Here is a 14,253-nt window from a genome sequence, read left to right as displayed (position 1 = left end):
TACCCTCTATTTACTATTCAATGAATTTTCTCAAAATGCATTTGTTGTTACCAATTGTTAACAAGAAAATAATATTATTTTTGGATGTCAATTCATCTCTTTGTAGATTAATTGAAGATTAATTGTTTTTTCAAAATTAAAACTATCTCCATTCTTTCCTTGAATTACAAAAATTCAAATGTTGTAAAGATGAATAACCGTGGATAGCTACCGAGAGGGTGTATTCCTCTAATTGATATAGAAATTCTTTTTTCTTTTTAGCTAGAGCGGGCTTGGAGGCTCAAAATCTAGCATCAGCTAGCAAGCCAATGGCAGCTCCAGGTCATCACAACGTTTCCTTCTAAGTATTTAGTGAGAAACAACATACTTAAAAGAAAGAATACACTAACTCTTTCATTAACCTTTAGACGTGACAATTAACTTTTTCCTTTTATAATAGCAACCCATATCAATTTGGACATAAACTACCCTCCAAAAGTTGCCAATTCAATCTCACAATGGTTAAACTAAAAAAAAAAACACGTATCTCAATTAGTTTAAACATATATACTTGGAAAATCCTCCACTGTCACATGTCAAGTGAAACAATAAATAAATAAGAACTACACATCTTTACAGATCACGCTCCTACGGTAAACAAAACAGTGTTCCACTCCCTCTGCATCGCATCACCTGGAACACTTCCATTGGTTCCCCCTAAAACGTATACAAATCAATGTGGATGTAAAATAATTTGTATTTTCCCAATTGTGGGAAATAAATAACTTCCAATCTGTTACGCACTGCCTGGGGATCAGTTATCCTGAAGGCACCAACAGATACATTCAAAAATTGAATTGAAGGCCTTAATCTTCTTCAAATCCGCCTTCATACATGTCTTCGTCCCCATCTCCAAACTCATTGTCGTCTGCCGGCGCTTGATCGGCATCTCCAGCATTGGGTTCAGGAGGAGCATTTGCGTCAGACTCGTCTCTCTCGCCTGTTGGCCCAACTGCAGATTCACTTCCGACTCGCATTGATTCAATACTTTCGTCACTGAGAAATGAGGTATATGGCTTTGAAACCTGCAAAACGTAATGGTGACGGATTGAAAATTGTTTACTGTGAACCATCCAAAGCAAGATGTATGCAACTCAGACTAAAATAAAGGAAGCCGGGCCAAAATCTTGACCAGTAATCACAATAGCTATATGCAATGGAAGGCTTGCCTTATATAAACAATCCCTCTTCCGAGCACTTTCCACCAAATTATTCCAGTGTTCATCTCTCTTCAATGTTGAAGCAGAACCTACCACCTGAAATTAGCATATTTAATTCAGAAAGCTGTGAAGAGTTGTGTTAAAGGACAAATTATCTGCTTAAGGTGGTGCCATCTTACCAGGATAGAAGCTCTTGCTCTAGTGATACCAACGTTCATTCGGCGACAATCAGATAAAAATCCTATTGATCTATTCTCGCTTGCCCTGACACAAGAAAATATGGCAATGTCCTTCTCGCGTCCCTATAAAAGGAGATTTATTTTACTCATCATGCAGAATGTTGAATGATGACGTGAGCTAAGGCTACATTCATAAAGAAAATCTAAACTTGTTACAACATTAGGCACAATGCATTCATTTCCCTAGCTCTAGCAGCTAGCCTTTTGAGTTTCTCGAAGAAGCATTTATAGTCCGTGCACGAGCACACATTGTCCCGTGTCCAATTAGCCAAAAAGTTTACATGTACACAATAATTCGAGAAGATAAAGGAATACCTGGCAACCGTCGACACTTGTAATATCCACTATGCCACTAGGATCAAGTCCAAAAGTATCCTTAAATTTTTCTTGGAGAAGTTTTACTTGTTGGCTATAGGGTGATATGATTGCAACCTGAGAATTTGACTTCAACTCTGGATATGAAATAACCAATTTATGATACAGGAGGAGGACAAATTCAGCCTCATCAACGTTCACCCAAGATCCACTTCCTGGGGGCTGAGATTCTTTCCCTTCATGTAAATCAAAGAAACAGAAAGGACCATAACAGTGGTATGCATGCCATGCACGTGCTGTCCGCAGTTTGACATCCGGTGCATCCTCCAGTGATTCTGCATAGAACTCCTTGGATGGAAAGCTTCTGATCTGATGAAAAGGGAGAAAGATCAAGGTGAGGAAAGCAAATTTTGATAGGACTGAAAGTAGGAAATTCGTTCAAATACAGGGAAAAATAGGCAGAGGGATGTTGAGAGTCCTGCAAACTGTACTACTGTCCAATCGAACCAAGGTTATTTTAAGAGAGAGAGAGAGAAAGCAGGCGGTTCTTTACAAATCCACTAAGAAAATCTTTTAAAGAGGGGTGCACAACTTGGATAAAAAGATTGATTCAATTCAATATCGCTTCTTTTTTCTCCCCTCCCATATTTAGTAAAGAACATAAAGGCCATCAGATTAGAAATCAAATCAATGAAGTCCTCACAATGTGCATGTCTCATAATAACAATTGGATTGGATGTGGACTAAAAAATCTGTATGCTCCATTTTAAAAGTGTGTTTGAACAATACCCCTTTCAAATGAACAATTTCAACGAAAATTTTCAATCTTATTTTACTATTGTCAACTCTATTGTCATATAAATGTCATGGATGAATAGAATAAGCAACGACCACCACTGTTATTCAAAGGTCCAACAATGAGATAAAAGGATAACAACCTGGAACCATCCAAAGTTAAGATGAGCAAGAATAACCGAGTATACAACTCTGAAAAGCTGATACGCAAAAGAGAATCATAAACTTTTCTAAAGGGGTCTATAAACGTAAGAGAGGGAAAGTTTTCTGCCTGTTGCGAAAAATACTTGGACAAACGGCAGTTTTTTGAATAATGATGAAATTAACAGAAAGTTGCCCATTCTCTCTGTTCTACATTTATCTGGAGTAACAACCACTATTTATGAGATCGTACTCAGCTTCAAAATTCCATCAATGGTCTTTTTTATTCCCTCCATTAACATTCATCACATGCTGGTTTCGTTAGTACTCTGATTGAAAGAGAACAAAAAGAGCAGATGATATTTAAAAGTTCTGCAGATAGTTCCAATCTTACCTCCGGATGCATTCTATATTGGATCTTCAACATTGTAACAGGATACCCAGCTGTCTGAAATCTCTTGAACAAACTCTTGTCATATCTGCAAATTGATTGGTTCCCAAATCAATAGCGATTACCATATGGTGAATGAAGAAGATATCATGACCACTAAGAGAAATATTCTACCCAAACTTCTTAGCTGTTGTAGAAATTACAGTGGCTGGAAGTTGCTCTGGATCACCAACCTATGACAAAGTAATAGTAAGTAATGTAAACTGCAGAGTCACACAAAAGCTAAACTTCAAGAAAGTATGTGCAGAGGTCCACATGGCTAAGGTTTCAATGATTCATCCGCAAGTTGTCAATCCACTTTCCGTGTTCAGAGATATCCAGAGCTATATGTTCAGAAGTCCTAATAGTAGTACTGAGGCTATCAAAGAGATTCAAAAGAGAGAATTTCGCATATGTACCAGGAATACTTGTTTGCATCCATTAGCCAGAGGAACAAGCGTTGCCAATTCCACCTGTATCGGGCAAGTCACAAAAAGAAAGAAAGCAAAAAGCAGTCACACTAATAGTTCAAGAAAAATCAGGTTTCAAAGAATACATTTCTTACCTGAGTTTATGAAAACTTATTTGAGTATACAATACTCTAAAGCAATCAAATAAGCAACTCATACCCTTAAGGGCCGTTTTGAGAGAAACAAGCAAAGAGAATTAACATGAAAAAATAATATATATATATATATATATCTTCTCAACCAGTCCACATCTGATTCCAACATTACAGCAATGAAGATTATTCTTATTAGAGAGAGCTCCAGAAAACCAGATAGGCGGGCTGATAGGGATGAAAGGGAAAATGTAGGAATAGGAAAAAGGGGAAATTAATTGGGGGCGGATAATGCAGGGCCATTCAACTACCAAGGGGAGACAGTGTTTAAAATTTAGGAAGTAACAACATAAAAGTTCTAAGCCATGTTTTGGAAGAGAGAGATAGTTCAGAAATTCTTCTCAAGGTGTACCATTATCTTAATATTTAATGAAATTACTACTTGGTTCTTATTAGATTGGCCTCCAGGAGATGAAAGCTAGGACAAAAATGAAGAGTTACATTGAGGGTGTGAAAAAAGAAATCAGGATTGCATGAGAGAACTTTTGGTGTTCAAAGTGCAACGGAACAAGGTTGAAGCAGAAAGAAGATGAGATGGACCAGGGTATGGAGAAGATATGGAAAGCGTAGTGAAATGATAGAAGAGATGAGGTGATCATTGGAGCCAATGGGGCACCATTCCAAGGTGGAGGGTAAGGGGAAAGCATTCATGGGAATAGCTTCTCTCCTTTGTAGATGCCTGATTATCAGTTGTTTTTGAGTTGACAGGTACTTAGAAACTAAAAAGTTTTCGAAAGAGGATATGACCTCCATGAAAGCAACATGCCCAAGTAAGGAGGCTCTATCTTTTCCTGATTTTGTTGGGTCGAAGGAAAAAATCTTATTGGAGCTGTATTAAGTTGCAATGACAATCATTTCGAAAATTGTATGAGACGTTTTCAGCTTAACAACAAACTAGAACAGTGAAAATAATATTGGAGTCAATTTGAAGTATTGGAAGCGGTTTTAAATGGTATGATGGAACGGGTGTTGAGAGCCAATTTGTCAATGGGTTGAAAATGGAGAACCAATTTGAGGAAAGGATGCTACTGCCCGAAAAAGGAGTTACATTTGATCCAAACCCACGGTCTGGAGGCAACTCATATCTGCGACTTTCTAATTGCAATTAACGCCAATGGAAGAATTGTTAGAGAATTTCCTACCAGAAGAGATTTAATAAGAGGTAACGATTTATCTACAACAATCTGGAAATATCTTATATCAATATCTAATATGAAAATTAGACTTAAAGCAACGCTGGAAATTTAAAACCACTTACAGCTTGGGCAGCCTCGTCTATTATAACAACATCAAAACCCCGGTTCCATTTACTAAACAGAGAAGAACCACTAAAACTGAGTGTGGAGAAAACCTGCCAAAAGTTAACAAAACTGAGGGAGGAAGATGTAGTGAGCTTACACATAAAGGCTTAATGAAAGGAGAATATTACATACAATAACACTCTCATCCAGAATCGCAGAACGGATACTGTCCAAATCTGTCCCTGAAGCTCCACTTTTATCTTTACCCGTATTCATATTGTTTTTCTTCTGTTCCACCTGTAAAGGTAACGTATGTCAACCAACATAATCATTAATATTGCTCCCTCTTTTCCTCTTCTCTTATCTTTCTCCTAGTTAGAAATTAATATTATTCTCTTTTTTCCTCTCTTCTTATCTTGCTAGTTCCACCTTTTGGGAATGGTGTATATGCATCTAACATGAATGTAGAAATCCTTATATACAGGCAATGATGTGTTTTACATGTTTCAAGATCATTAAGTATGCAAAATTTGTAAGTTACATAACCTCACACACTGGATATAAGCATCAAAATCTTATTCTAGAAACACATTCCAACAGAAAGTTGCAATCAATTTGACCATGACAAGAACTTCTCCTGATTTTCCTCAATTTCTGAAGATCAAGGAATAATCGGATACAACTTTCTGTGATGACAGTGGTTTCTATGATCATATTTTAATGGTATCAGTTTCAACCTTTTTGCATCATTTTTATCACAACATTTTCACAATGAACCTCTTGTAGTCTTCACCAGTTGAATCTTTTTTCTTCTTATGTCTTGATGCTATTACATTGTGTGTGCTCTAAAAAGTTGCACCTAAAACACAGTTTATGGGTGTTTGAGTAGTGAGTAGTGAGTGAATGGGTGAGTGTGTGTGTGTGTGCGCGCAAGTTCTTTCATGTTCAATGTAGTTTTAAATATGTTCAGATGCATACAAGTTCTTTCATGGAGACCGCCTTTATGGAAGGATGGGGTTTAAGTCCAATGCGCACAATTTTAGGAGTATATGGATGATCATTTTCATCACGTACACCTACACTTGCCAACAAATACAGAAAAGGGGAGGAAAGACAGAAATTATGTTAGGTTGCAACAACAAAGCACCCAATACTGTGTATAGGGATTACACCAAGTAAGTGGCCTCTCTATAAGAAGAATCATGGTTACGCTCATAAGATCAGATGTACGAAACAGAGGTCACAGTTATTACATCCAATTCAACATTAAAGCAACATATTTCAAAGAGTACATGCCAGTAACAATATATTTGTGCTAGAAAAAGCTTGTCTGCGTGGATTCTAAATGATAACATACTACAAATATTTTCCAGCATAGAATTTATGTTCCATAGAATGCATAGCATAGAATTTATGTTCCATAGAACGCATAGCATAGAATTTATGTTCCATAGAACACATGCATATATTGATACATGCTCACTTGCATTGTAGATGAACAAAAGATATATATATATATATATATATATATATATATATATATATATTCTTTCTTTATACATCTCCAATTAACTTGAAACACAGCTACATGATGACCTCAGTCTATGTTGACAAATGCCAAGAGCAGAGCTTGTTCCTAGTCCCCCTTAACTTCGGTTAGGAAGGATTTCTATGTCTACCCTTTCTTTCTTCACTCCTTTTTGTTAATGGATAATGGACAATGTTTCTTACCCAAAAGAATAGGCTTCCGTTATATTATTACAAACATACTATAGCCAAAGTATTCAATTGGATGATTGTCGGCCATAGATCTAGACACAACAACTTATGTATCGCTTCCTGCTTAGCCTATGCAAACACAATAGACACATAATAGTAAAGTTCCCTCATAATTACTCCCCATAATAATCAAGTCAATGAAATCCAAATTAGAATGCAGTTCACTTGGGTAATGAACAAGAAGAGAAGGAAAAGAGAGAGGGTGGGAGGGATATAATTTTACCAGTGTTTTGAACGCGCAGAACAATCTCATCAAGAGCAGAGTTAGATGGGGCACATACAAGCACTCGAACCCGATACTTACGATTTGACTTTACTACTTCTGGTTTCTACATGGGAAATAAAGTAAGGATCCGTGACTTGGGGTTAGATAGATTCAATGTATATACGTCAGCTTACCAGTTCATTTCCTGAGGTAGGGAAAAAACCATCATCGCCATTTACTGGCATTATATTGTCCCTAGGATTTATACCATTTAACCATGGTGATGCTTGGTTCCAGTGATCGTATCTGCAAAAATATATTTAAAAAAAAAAAGTTTACCAGATAGCTTAATTTTCATAAAGTAGAACATATTTATCTGCATCAGATAATTTTTATATAGATTTTGGAAGTAACAGGACTAAGAAGCTGGGATAAGGGCCACAAGACACGAATACAAAACAAGACGGACATGGTAATACTTCATTTTTTGAAACTTAGAAATTGAGACATGTACATGCCAAAGACACATTTGTTAATATATACATTTTTTATATAACATTCTAATACAGTTGTATTGGATTATATTATTAGAATGAGTTTGATGTATTTCGTTCCTAAAATCTACTATCTTTATCCTATATTAATATCTACCCTTATTATAATACTTAACAAGTGCTTGATATAAAGTGTCCAGACTCAAATTCACTTTGTACAATTAGAATCTAATATGCATCTATTGTGCCACAATATGTGAACAAGTGTCCATGTGTCTGCATGCTAACGCACTATCCATACTAAGAATCATAACAGGTTACATAAAGAAATGCATAGTTTCTCCGAGGAATCTTAACAGTTGCAAATACAAACATAGGCTTCAAAGGAAACTATATGTACATCAAATGACGCCACAAAGTTACCCTATCCTTCGAACACAGTCACAGATGATGAACAAGAGGTGTAATAACCGTGACATACTTTTCCCTCACAGGTAATTCTGACCCCTGCCTTGTTTCAATCAAACCAACCCTACACAGGAGAAAAGGCGTTAATTAGAGAACAAAGATGCATTTAGAAAACTGTAAGACTGAGCAATGTTGGAAGATAAAATTTTCTGTTTCTTTTACTTGGAGTGCATCCTTGCTGGTGTGGCATGCAGAATAGCGCTAAGAAGCCCAAGGATGGTCTGTGTCTTCCCTGTTCCTGGAGGACCCTAGAAGGAATAATACAGTCAGAACTCAGTACTTTCAAAGTAGTAATATTGTCATGCAAATACTTTGCAAGTCTGCAACTTGTACATGTTTCTCAAATATACTGAACCAAAGAGTCACATTTCAACTATGTAAAAGACTAAAAAAGAGACCTTGTTTGAAGAACTTGATATGGACTGTCATTAATTATAACCACCAAAGAAAAGAACAAGTAAATGAACATGGTGTTTTGATATCAGACATCGGTGCCTTTAGTTGCTTGTGCATGGAAGTAAAGGTTCTAGAAATGTGTGTTTCAATTTCTCTTTATGTGAAAGAAATAGAAATAAAGCTTCATTATTTTTCTTGTTAAGAAACGAATGAATAAGACATAAAGCATTATTCACTTACAGAAGAAAAAAACACATTTGTGAAAGGATTGAATAAAGTCCAATAGAGAAAAAACAAGAGGTGAGAACTCGTTGGGCTAGTTTCAAATAACAGTTCTACATNAAAAAAAAAAAAACATTAACAAGTAAATGAGTTCACTCCAAAAAAACTGCCAATTAAAAGCATCCCCAATCCAAAAGCATCTAATAAATTTTATTTCCTTATTTTGGGATTCTATGAAGTTGGTAAAACTGAATTCTAAGACAACAAGGGCAATCTCAGCTAAAGATGAATCGCCATAAAAGAAAGAACTGATACAAACTTCAACAGGTCAATAGCATTTCTTAGTAGGTAAACTTATAGATAAAAGGAATGCAAATGTAATAAGATGAACCTGTATGAGAACAAAGGGTTTACGCGACAGACCAGCCTGCAATTAAGAATGATATATGTTCAGAAAATAGACGATATAAATGAAGCTTGTTAAAGGTTAAAAAAAATCAGAGAGCAGGAGGGGGGGTAGGAACTTGAATTGAGTCATGAATTTAGAATAATAAACCATCAATGGTAGGGAAAAATAAACACCAGCCACAGAACTACTACTTGGCTTCATCAAACTGCAACTTACTGACCTGTACAGCTGCCTGTTGAGATTCATTAAGATTTTCTCGCATATAATCCTGCAATGGTCTGGAAATTTTCCAGGCTTGATCTTCACCAGTATTCTTATCAGCAGCTGCTAGTATCATATCCCTAAAAGGTAAAGAACTAATAGACCACAATGCTATATATTCACGAATGATAGTCGATAAACTGCAGATCTGCAAAATCAACAAATTTGCTTAGAAAGCTAACCACAACCAAGAGAACTATTTCGTTGTCAGTATCAACACTAATAAATCAAATAAACAACTTAAGATTGAGGAAGTAACTAAAGAATTGAAACTCTTTGGTACTAAAACAATCACAGAAATTCTTTTTACGAACTACTTTCTTTAAGAAAATATAAAAGAAAAGGCAAGAATAAATTATAGTATATAGTACAACAAATTAATTTGGGCTTTACAAGAATTACAAGAAACAAATTTCAGTGATGAATATTGGGTGAGGGCCCGACCTTGAAAAACTATACAAGTTTCACCAACCATTATAGTTACTATAAGCATAAGAAAGAGATATCATGAACATTTAGAAACATCAGGAACCATCAACAACAAAAACTAGCAACGAGAAGGAAAAAAACTCCGTGCAGAAACTCAGAAAGTACCAATCAGGGGAAACTTTTACCTTTAGACTGTAAATATATATTCCATCTTTACTGGAAGAAGTAATATGAGACCGCACTTTCAGAAGCCTTGGAGAAGATACAATTGCCTCTACGCCTTTATGTGTGACTTCTCCAGCCAAATACATTCTAAGCCTGAGTTTACTATGTTGGCGACTTTCCACTAATGCAAAGGCATATGTGGTGGGTAGTTTTGCATTTTCCTGAAACTGCATTATATACATGGATGTCAACCATAAAAAGAACTAAAACCTACAAACCAATTTTAATAGCCATACAAATTCAAGCATCCAGGGAGGTGCAGAACAGAATTAAATATGAAGATATCATTTGCAAATGTTAGCTAGCTATATGCTCGTTCTATTCCCCCATTTAGTTTCCCTGTTTCTTTTTTCAAACTCAGTGTAGATTAGACTCAATTTTTTCTGTCCATTCACCTTCTCCTTGGAGAGAAGCAAAAGATCATTTGGTGATAGGAATTCAGCCTTTTCGCCATCTTCATCTTTTATGTCCTCGTCTCTGAGATACACTATCTCTGGGAAGTGAAATCCATTAACTTCACTGCAGTCCATGATCGCCCTGAACTTCCAATCCGCCGCTGCAAATCCCAAGTGCTAAAATGTAAAAAAAATGTGATACAGAGGAGTATTACAAATCATACAACCTCAAACCAGAAAACGTAAAAGGATAATTCTTCTTTTTGCAATTCCTTATTCAACAGTTTTCCGACCTAATCTAATGCATAAGGGAAACAAATACCATCTTCGTCGTCATTCCTCTGAATAATCTGAGCCTTGATTTCTTCCAACAAAAGCGGCTCAAAAGTAGAGATATAATCGTCGACATCTTTATATGAAGATTTCACTTCCTTTAAACCCAATGACGCTGCACCACCATCATCCTTGCGTTTTTGCTATTAAGAAGATCAAAAGTAAACAAAACGAAGCCAAAATAAAAAACCATAAATAAACAGCGGAGAATTGAGTATAAGTAATCCAACTTTGGAATCCTTGAGGAGCCGAAAATAGTCCCAGCTGAGAATAATTTTGAACAAACGACTGGTAACAGATTCTTCGGCTACTTTCTCCTTATCTACAGCCATTGTAATTGGATTGCAAAAGGAGAAGCTAGAAAAGGAATGGCATTGAGGAATCGACGACTTGGGAAGGGTTTAAGGATTTAAACAGAAAGGGTTTAACGAGAGGGAAGGGAAGGAGGAAGGATGGAGAATATATGCCGCCGAATTTGGTTTATCAGTTCAGTTTTTTCCGGTTTTTGCCTAAACCACGAACCGTGAACCGACGGAGGGTTCGATTTTCGGCTCGTTTCATAATGACTTATTTTAAATATTTTTAATTGTTATTGTTTACTATTAAAAATTAAAAATTTTACCCATAAATTTTTTTTTTTTCAAATCTAAAAGTTAGATTTTGAAAATACTGATTAAATAACAAAGATAAGACATTCAAAAGTGAATGGAGGAATATTTATAGTATTATCCTTAGAATTAACAATTTCTACATTAATAATGGTTTAAATGTTATTGCATAGAACATCCCAGAAGAAAATCACTCTTACTTTATAATGTCGTTTAGACTGATTTTCTTTTCATTCGATGATCTAGGTAACTCGATCTTAATCCTGAGCTAACCATGAACTCGTGTTTATTCGGAATTATGCTTAGATTTGCATAGGTGAGAGTGGCTCAAGTTCACCGACTCAATAGGCCTCCCATTTCATGGGTAAGACTGGGTGAATGGCTGGGGACGTGAGGTGCCAGATGAAATTCGCTCCTACCCAGTTTTAGAGAAAAATAAGATTCCTACTGACCGCAAACACAAGGTTCGTACTCAAAGACCTTGAGTTTTAATACTTATGAACATGTTATTTATTATAATTGATGTTCTAAGAGTGTCTAAGATCCAAATTGATTTTGCATGTGTTATATTAACTCCATCAATTAAAATACTTGAAATATGAGCCGGATCGTAAAATCTTTTGTAACCAATATTTATATATAAAAAATTACAATGTGAACATAAGAAAATCTCGTAGTAAAAAGTCTATAAATCAAATCTTTGTGCTTGATATTCGTTGTTAAATTATGTTTGAACAATTTATTCCATGTTTAATTCATTCTTATTATGATAACTTGCTCGTAACTCAATTAATAAAGCATTATATCCTCAAGATCGACCATTGAACAATTAAACAACATTCATCTATTTTAGCCTAGATGGGATTGTCTTGAATGGTCTTGGAATCTAAAAACAATGAAAGTGGTTCCAACAATCACTTGTAGAGATTATAGAGAATTGAGCGGCTACCAATATTTAGCCAATACATAATAGCTACATGGGCAATACTTTAATTCTTCTTTTCCCATATGGCGTGAAAACTTTGGCAGGCAGTGCCCTGTAATCATAAGCGATCAAGAACGTTCAATTCAATTTTCATTTGGAGCTCACAAGATGCTCCCATCTGAATGCATACAATTAGGCAAAGTTCATACAAGTTTTGTAGAACAGGCTGATCTTCCATCCTCACTACAAGTAGTAAATACTTGAGCTACCTCACTATAGCTTACATGGTCTTTACTGTAATTTGCAAAATCTACAAAACCACTTGGATAGACTTTCTCAATGCTTTAAAAAAAAGTGTTTTTAAGCACTTAAAAAGTCATATCGAAACAAGAGACTTATTCTACAGGTGGGAAATGTACTAATTCTGATATAATTTACAAAATAGAGATGATTAGCCTTACTATAATTGCACTACACATCTTCCTACTAAACCATGCATATCTACACGGGTCAAAATTTGGTTGGTACACTGATGAGCAAAATGCACTTTCCGCCTCTTGCAACTTGGAAAATTTACATAAAGAACTACCTCGAGGTCGGACATCGTCTGCAACCTAACCTACATGAAGATTCAGCTTCAGCATAGGCAGCATAAACAAGGTTTCACTCTTAAAGATCAGCAAGATCCTTACCAAACAGATCAATGGAGAGAAGAAAAAAGAAGAATTGACAAAAAGGGGAGGCGCAGTAAGATCCTTACCAGTAAATACAATGCACACCTTAGCCAAATATATAGTGAGTGCTATATTTGAGCCATAGAAAGCTTTGGAGTCAATTTCAAACGGATGTCCCCATAAGGTTCATCTTGTTGTACATCAATAAGTCCATAGCTCTTCAAAACCTAATGTCAATAAAATAAAGCAAACTTTTAAGCTATATGTGGTGGGGGAAGGGGGAGAGTTGCAAATAATCTTCCAAAGTTTTGAAAAAGTTACCAGTGTCTCGTAGAACATCCGTGCGCTTAGCTTTCTTCTTTTTCCTTCTAGAATGTCATTCAAAGAGAGTTCTTGGGTTGAGTCATCTGAGATTGATTTTATAGGAGAAAGACTCCTTAGATACCGACCTACAGCCCTGTTTACATTAAACGTAAAAGAGGGACAATTATAACGAGCCATTTAGAGTACTCGAAACATTCAACTTTCTGTAGACTTGGTCAATTTTGTGGCTCTTGGCCTCCCTCACTATTTTTCTAAATTACACTATGATTAATGAAAAGGGTCGGAAAGCAACTGATAGAAAAGTACCTCGTTCTCACGGACAATGAGTCGACACCTTGAGTTCCCTGAGACCCTGTAGAAGCACATTACCCCCAACACCAAAACAGGAATCCCAAGTTATATAATGCACCCAAGAGATAGAACTAAGGAAACAACTGAATAATAACAGGAAGTACAGCATTACTTGATCTACCAGCTGGTGAGCTATCTGCTTCCAGGAAATAAAGATCCTACAATAAATATCTCAACAAGTTAGAACTTCACTGCGCTTACAATTTTCACATCTGAATTGAAGAATGAAGAAATGTTCAGAGAAATTTTTAAATGGTTTAATCAACACTACTTTAACTCAAACATTTTTTATGGCAGTAATATAACATAATATGTGAATTCACGTTTGATAATAAAATCAGTAATATGTGAAGTTTTTTTAGGGCACTGAACTCATGCTTGCACTGTCCTCTTTTCTGCTGATAAAAAGAATGAAGATCGAATTCTAGTGGTAACTTACTGAAGAATATGAAGCAATAGTATTAACAGAAAGACCTACCTCGTCTGCAGGACTTCTCTGTTCCGGAATATCCGAGAGTGTAATATCTTCTGCACCCAGTCCCTCGTCCATTGTTCCGGGAGTTTCAAACATGGATCTTGAAGGTTCAGTTGATGCTTGTCCAGGTGTTGACAGCATTCCAGTAGATCCAATCATTACTGATGGTGAACCTAAGCCTTCAGAAGGCCTAGGAGAAGGCATGAACCTTGTTGGAGAAGCAATTAAATCTGCCAAGGTATCGTCCCCCCGATTGCCCTCAACATCACGGAGATGTTCAATCTCCACTCCAGGAGAG

At 36.1% G+C, this 14,253-nt stretch overlaps 2 protein-coding genes across 3 annotated transcripts in view; both read right to left on the bottom strand.

Moving 5' to 3' along the window:
• Positions 1 to 523: 523 nt before the first annotated feature.
• On the bottom strand, positions 524 to 11,051 carry LOC111791598 (probable helicase MAGATAMA 3). 2 transcript variants are annotated; one of them, XM_023672990.1, is made up of 20 exons: positions 10,829 to 11,051; positions 10,588 to 10,741; positions 10,266 to 10,426; positions 9,831 to 10,037; positions 9,176 to 9,364; positions 8,938 to 8,973; positions 8,091 to 8,176; positions 7,942 to 7,992; positions 7,161 to 7,272; positions 6,985 to 7,090; positions 5,961 to 6,058; positions 5,175 to 5,279; positions 5,000 to 5,092; positions 3,539 to 3,592; positions 3,255 to 3,313; positions 3,084 to 3,168; positions 1,754 to 2,122; positions 1,379 to 1,501; positions 1,209 to 1,295; positions 524 to 1,064 (listed from the first exon to the last, which is right to left on the bottom strand). In XM_023672990.1, the coding sequence occupies exons 1-20, from the start codon at positions 10,928 to 10,930 to the stop codon at positions 846 to 848; spliced, it is 2,496 nt and encodes an 831-aa protein (XP_023528758.1). In that variant the 5' UTR covers positions 10,931 to 11,051; the 3' UTR covers positions 524 to 845. The 2 variants fall into 2 exon arrangements, with proteins under 2 accessions (XP_023528758.1, XP_023528759.1); XM_023672991.1 differs by lacking the exon at positions 10,829 to 11,051 and having other exon boundaries at positions 10,266 to 10,442; positions 10,588 to 10,673.
• Positions 11,052 to 12,252: 1,201 nt separating this feature from the next.
• LOC111791133 (sister chromatid cohesion 1 protein 3) overlaps positions 12,253 to 14,253 on the bottom strand; it is a gene marked incomplete in the record, with an annotated part of 3,780 nt that continues 1,779 nt past the window's right edge. The window contains 6 exon segments of the mRNA XM_023672355.1: positions 12,253 to 12,750; positions 12,892 to 13,032; positions 13,127 to 13,262; positions 13,436 to 13,481; positions 13,593 to 13,638; positions 13,959 to 14,253. Of these exon segments, the coding sequence (XP_023528123.1) occupies positions 12,934 to 13,032; positions 13,127 to 13,262; positions 13,436 to 13,481; positions 13,593 to 13,638; positions 13,959 to 14,253 (622 nt within the window).

The sequence above is a fragment of the Cucurbita pepo genome, chromosome LG03, assembly GCF_002806865.2.
Source record: "Cucurbita pepo subsp. pepo cultivar mu-cu-16 chromosome LG03, ASM280686v2, whole genome shotgun sequence".
Classification (NCBI taxonomy): Eukaryota; Viridiplantae; Streptophyta; class Magnoliopsida; order Cucurbitales; family Cucurbitaceae; genus Cucurbita; species Cucurbita pepo.
This window is presented reverse-complemented; position numbering and strand designations above follow the sequence as displayed.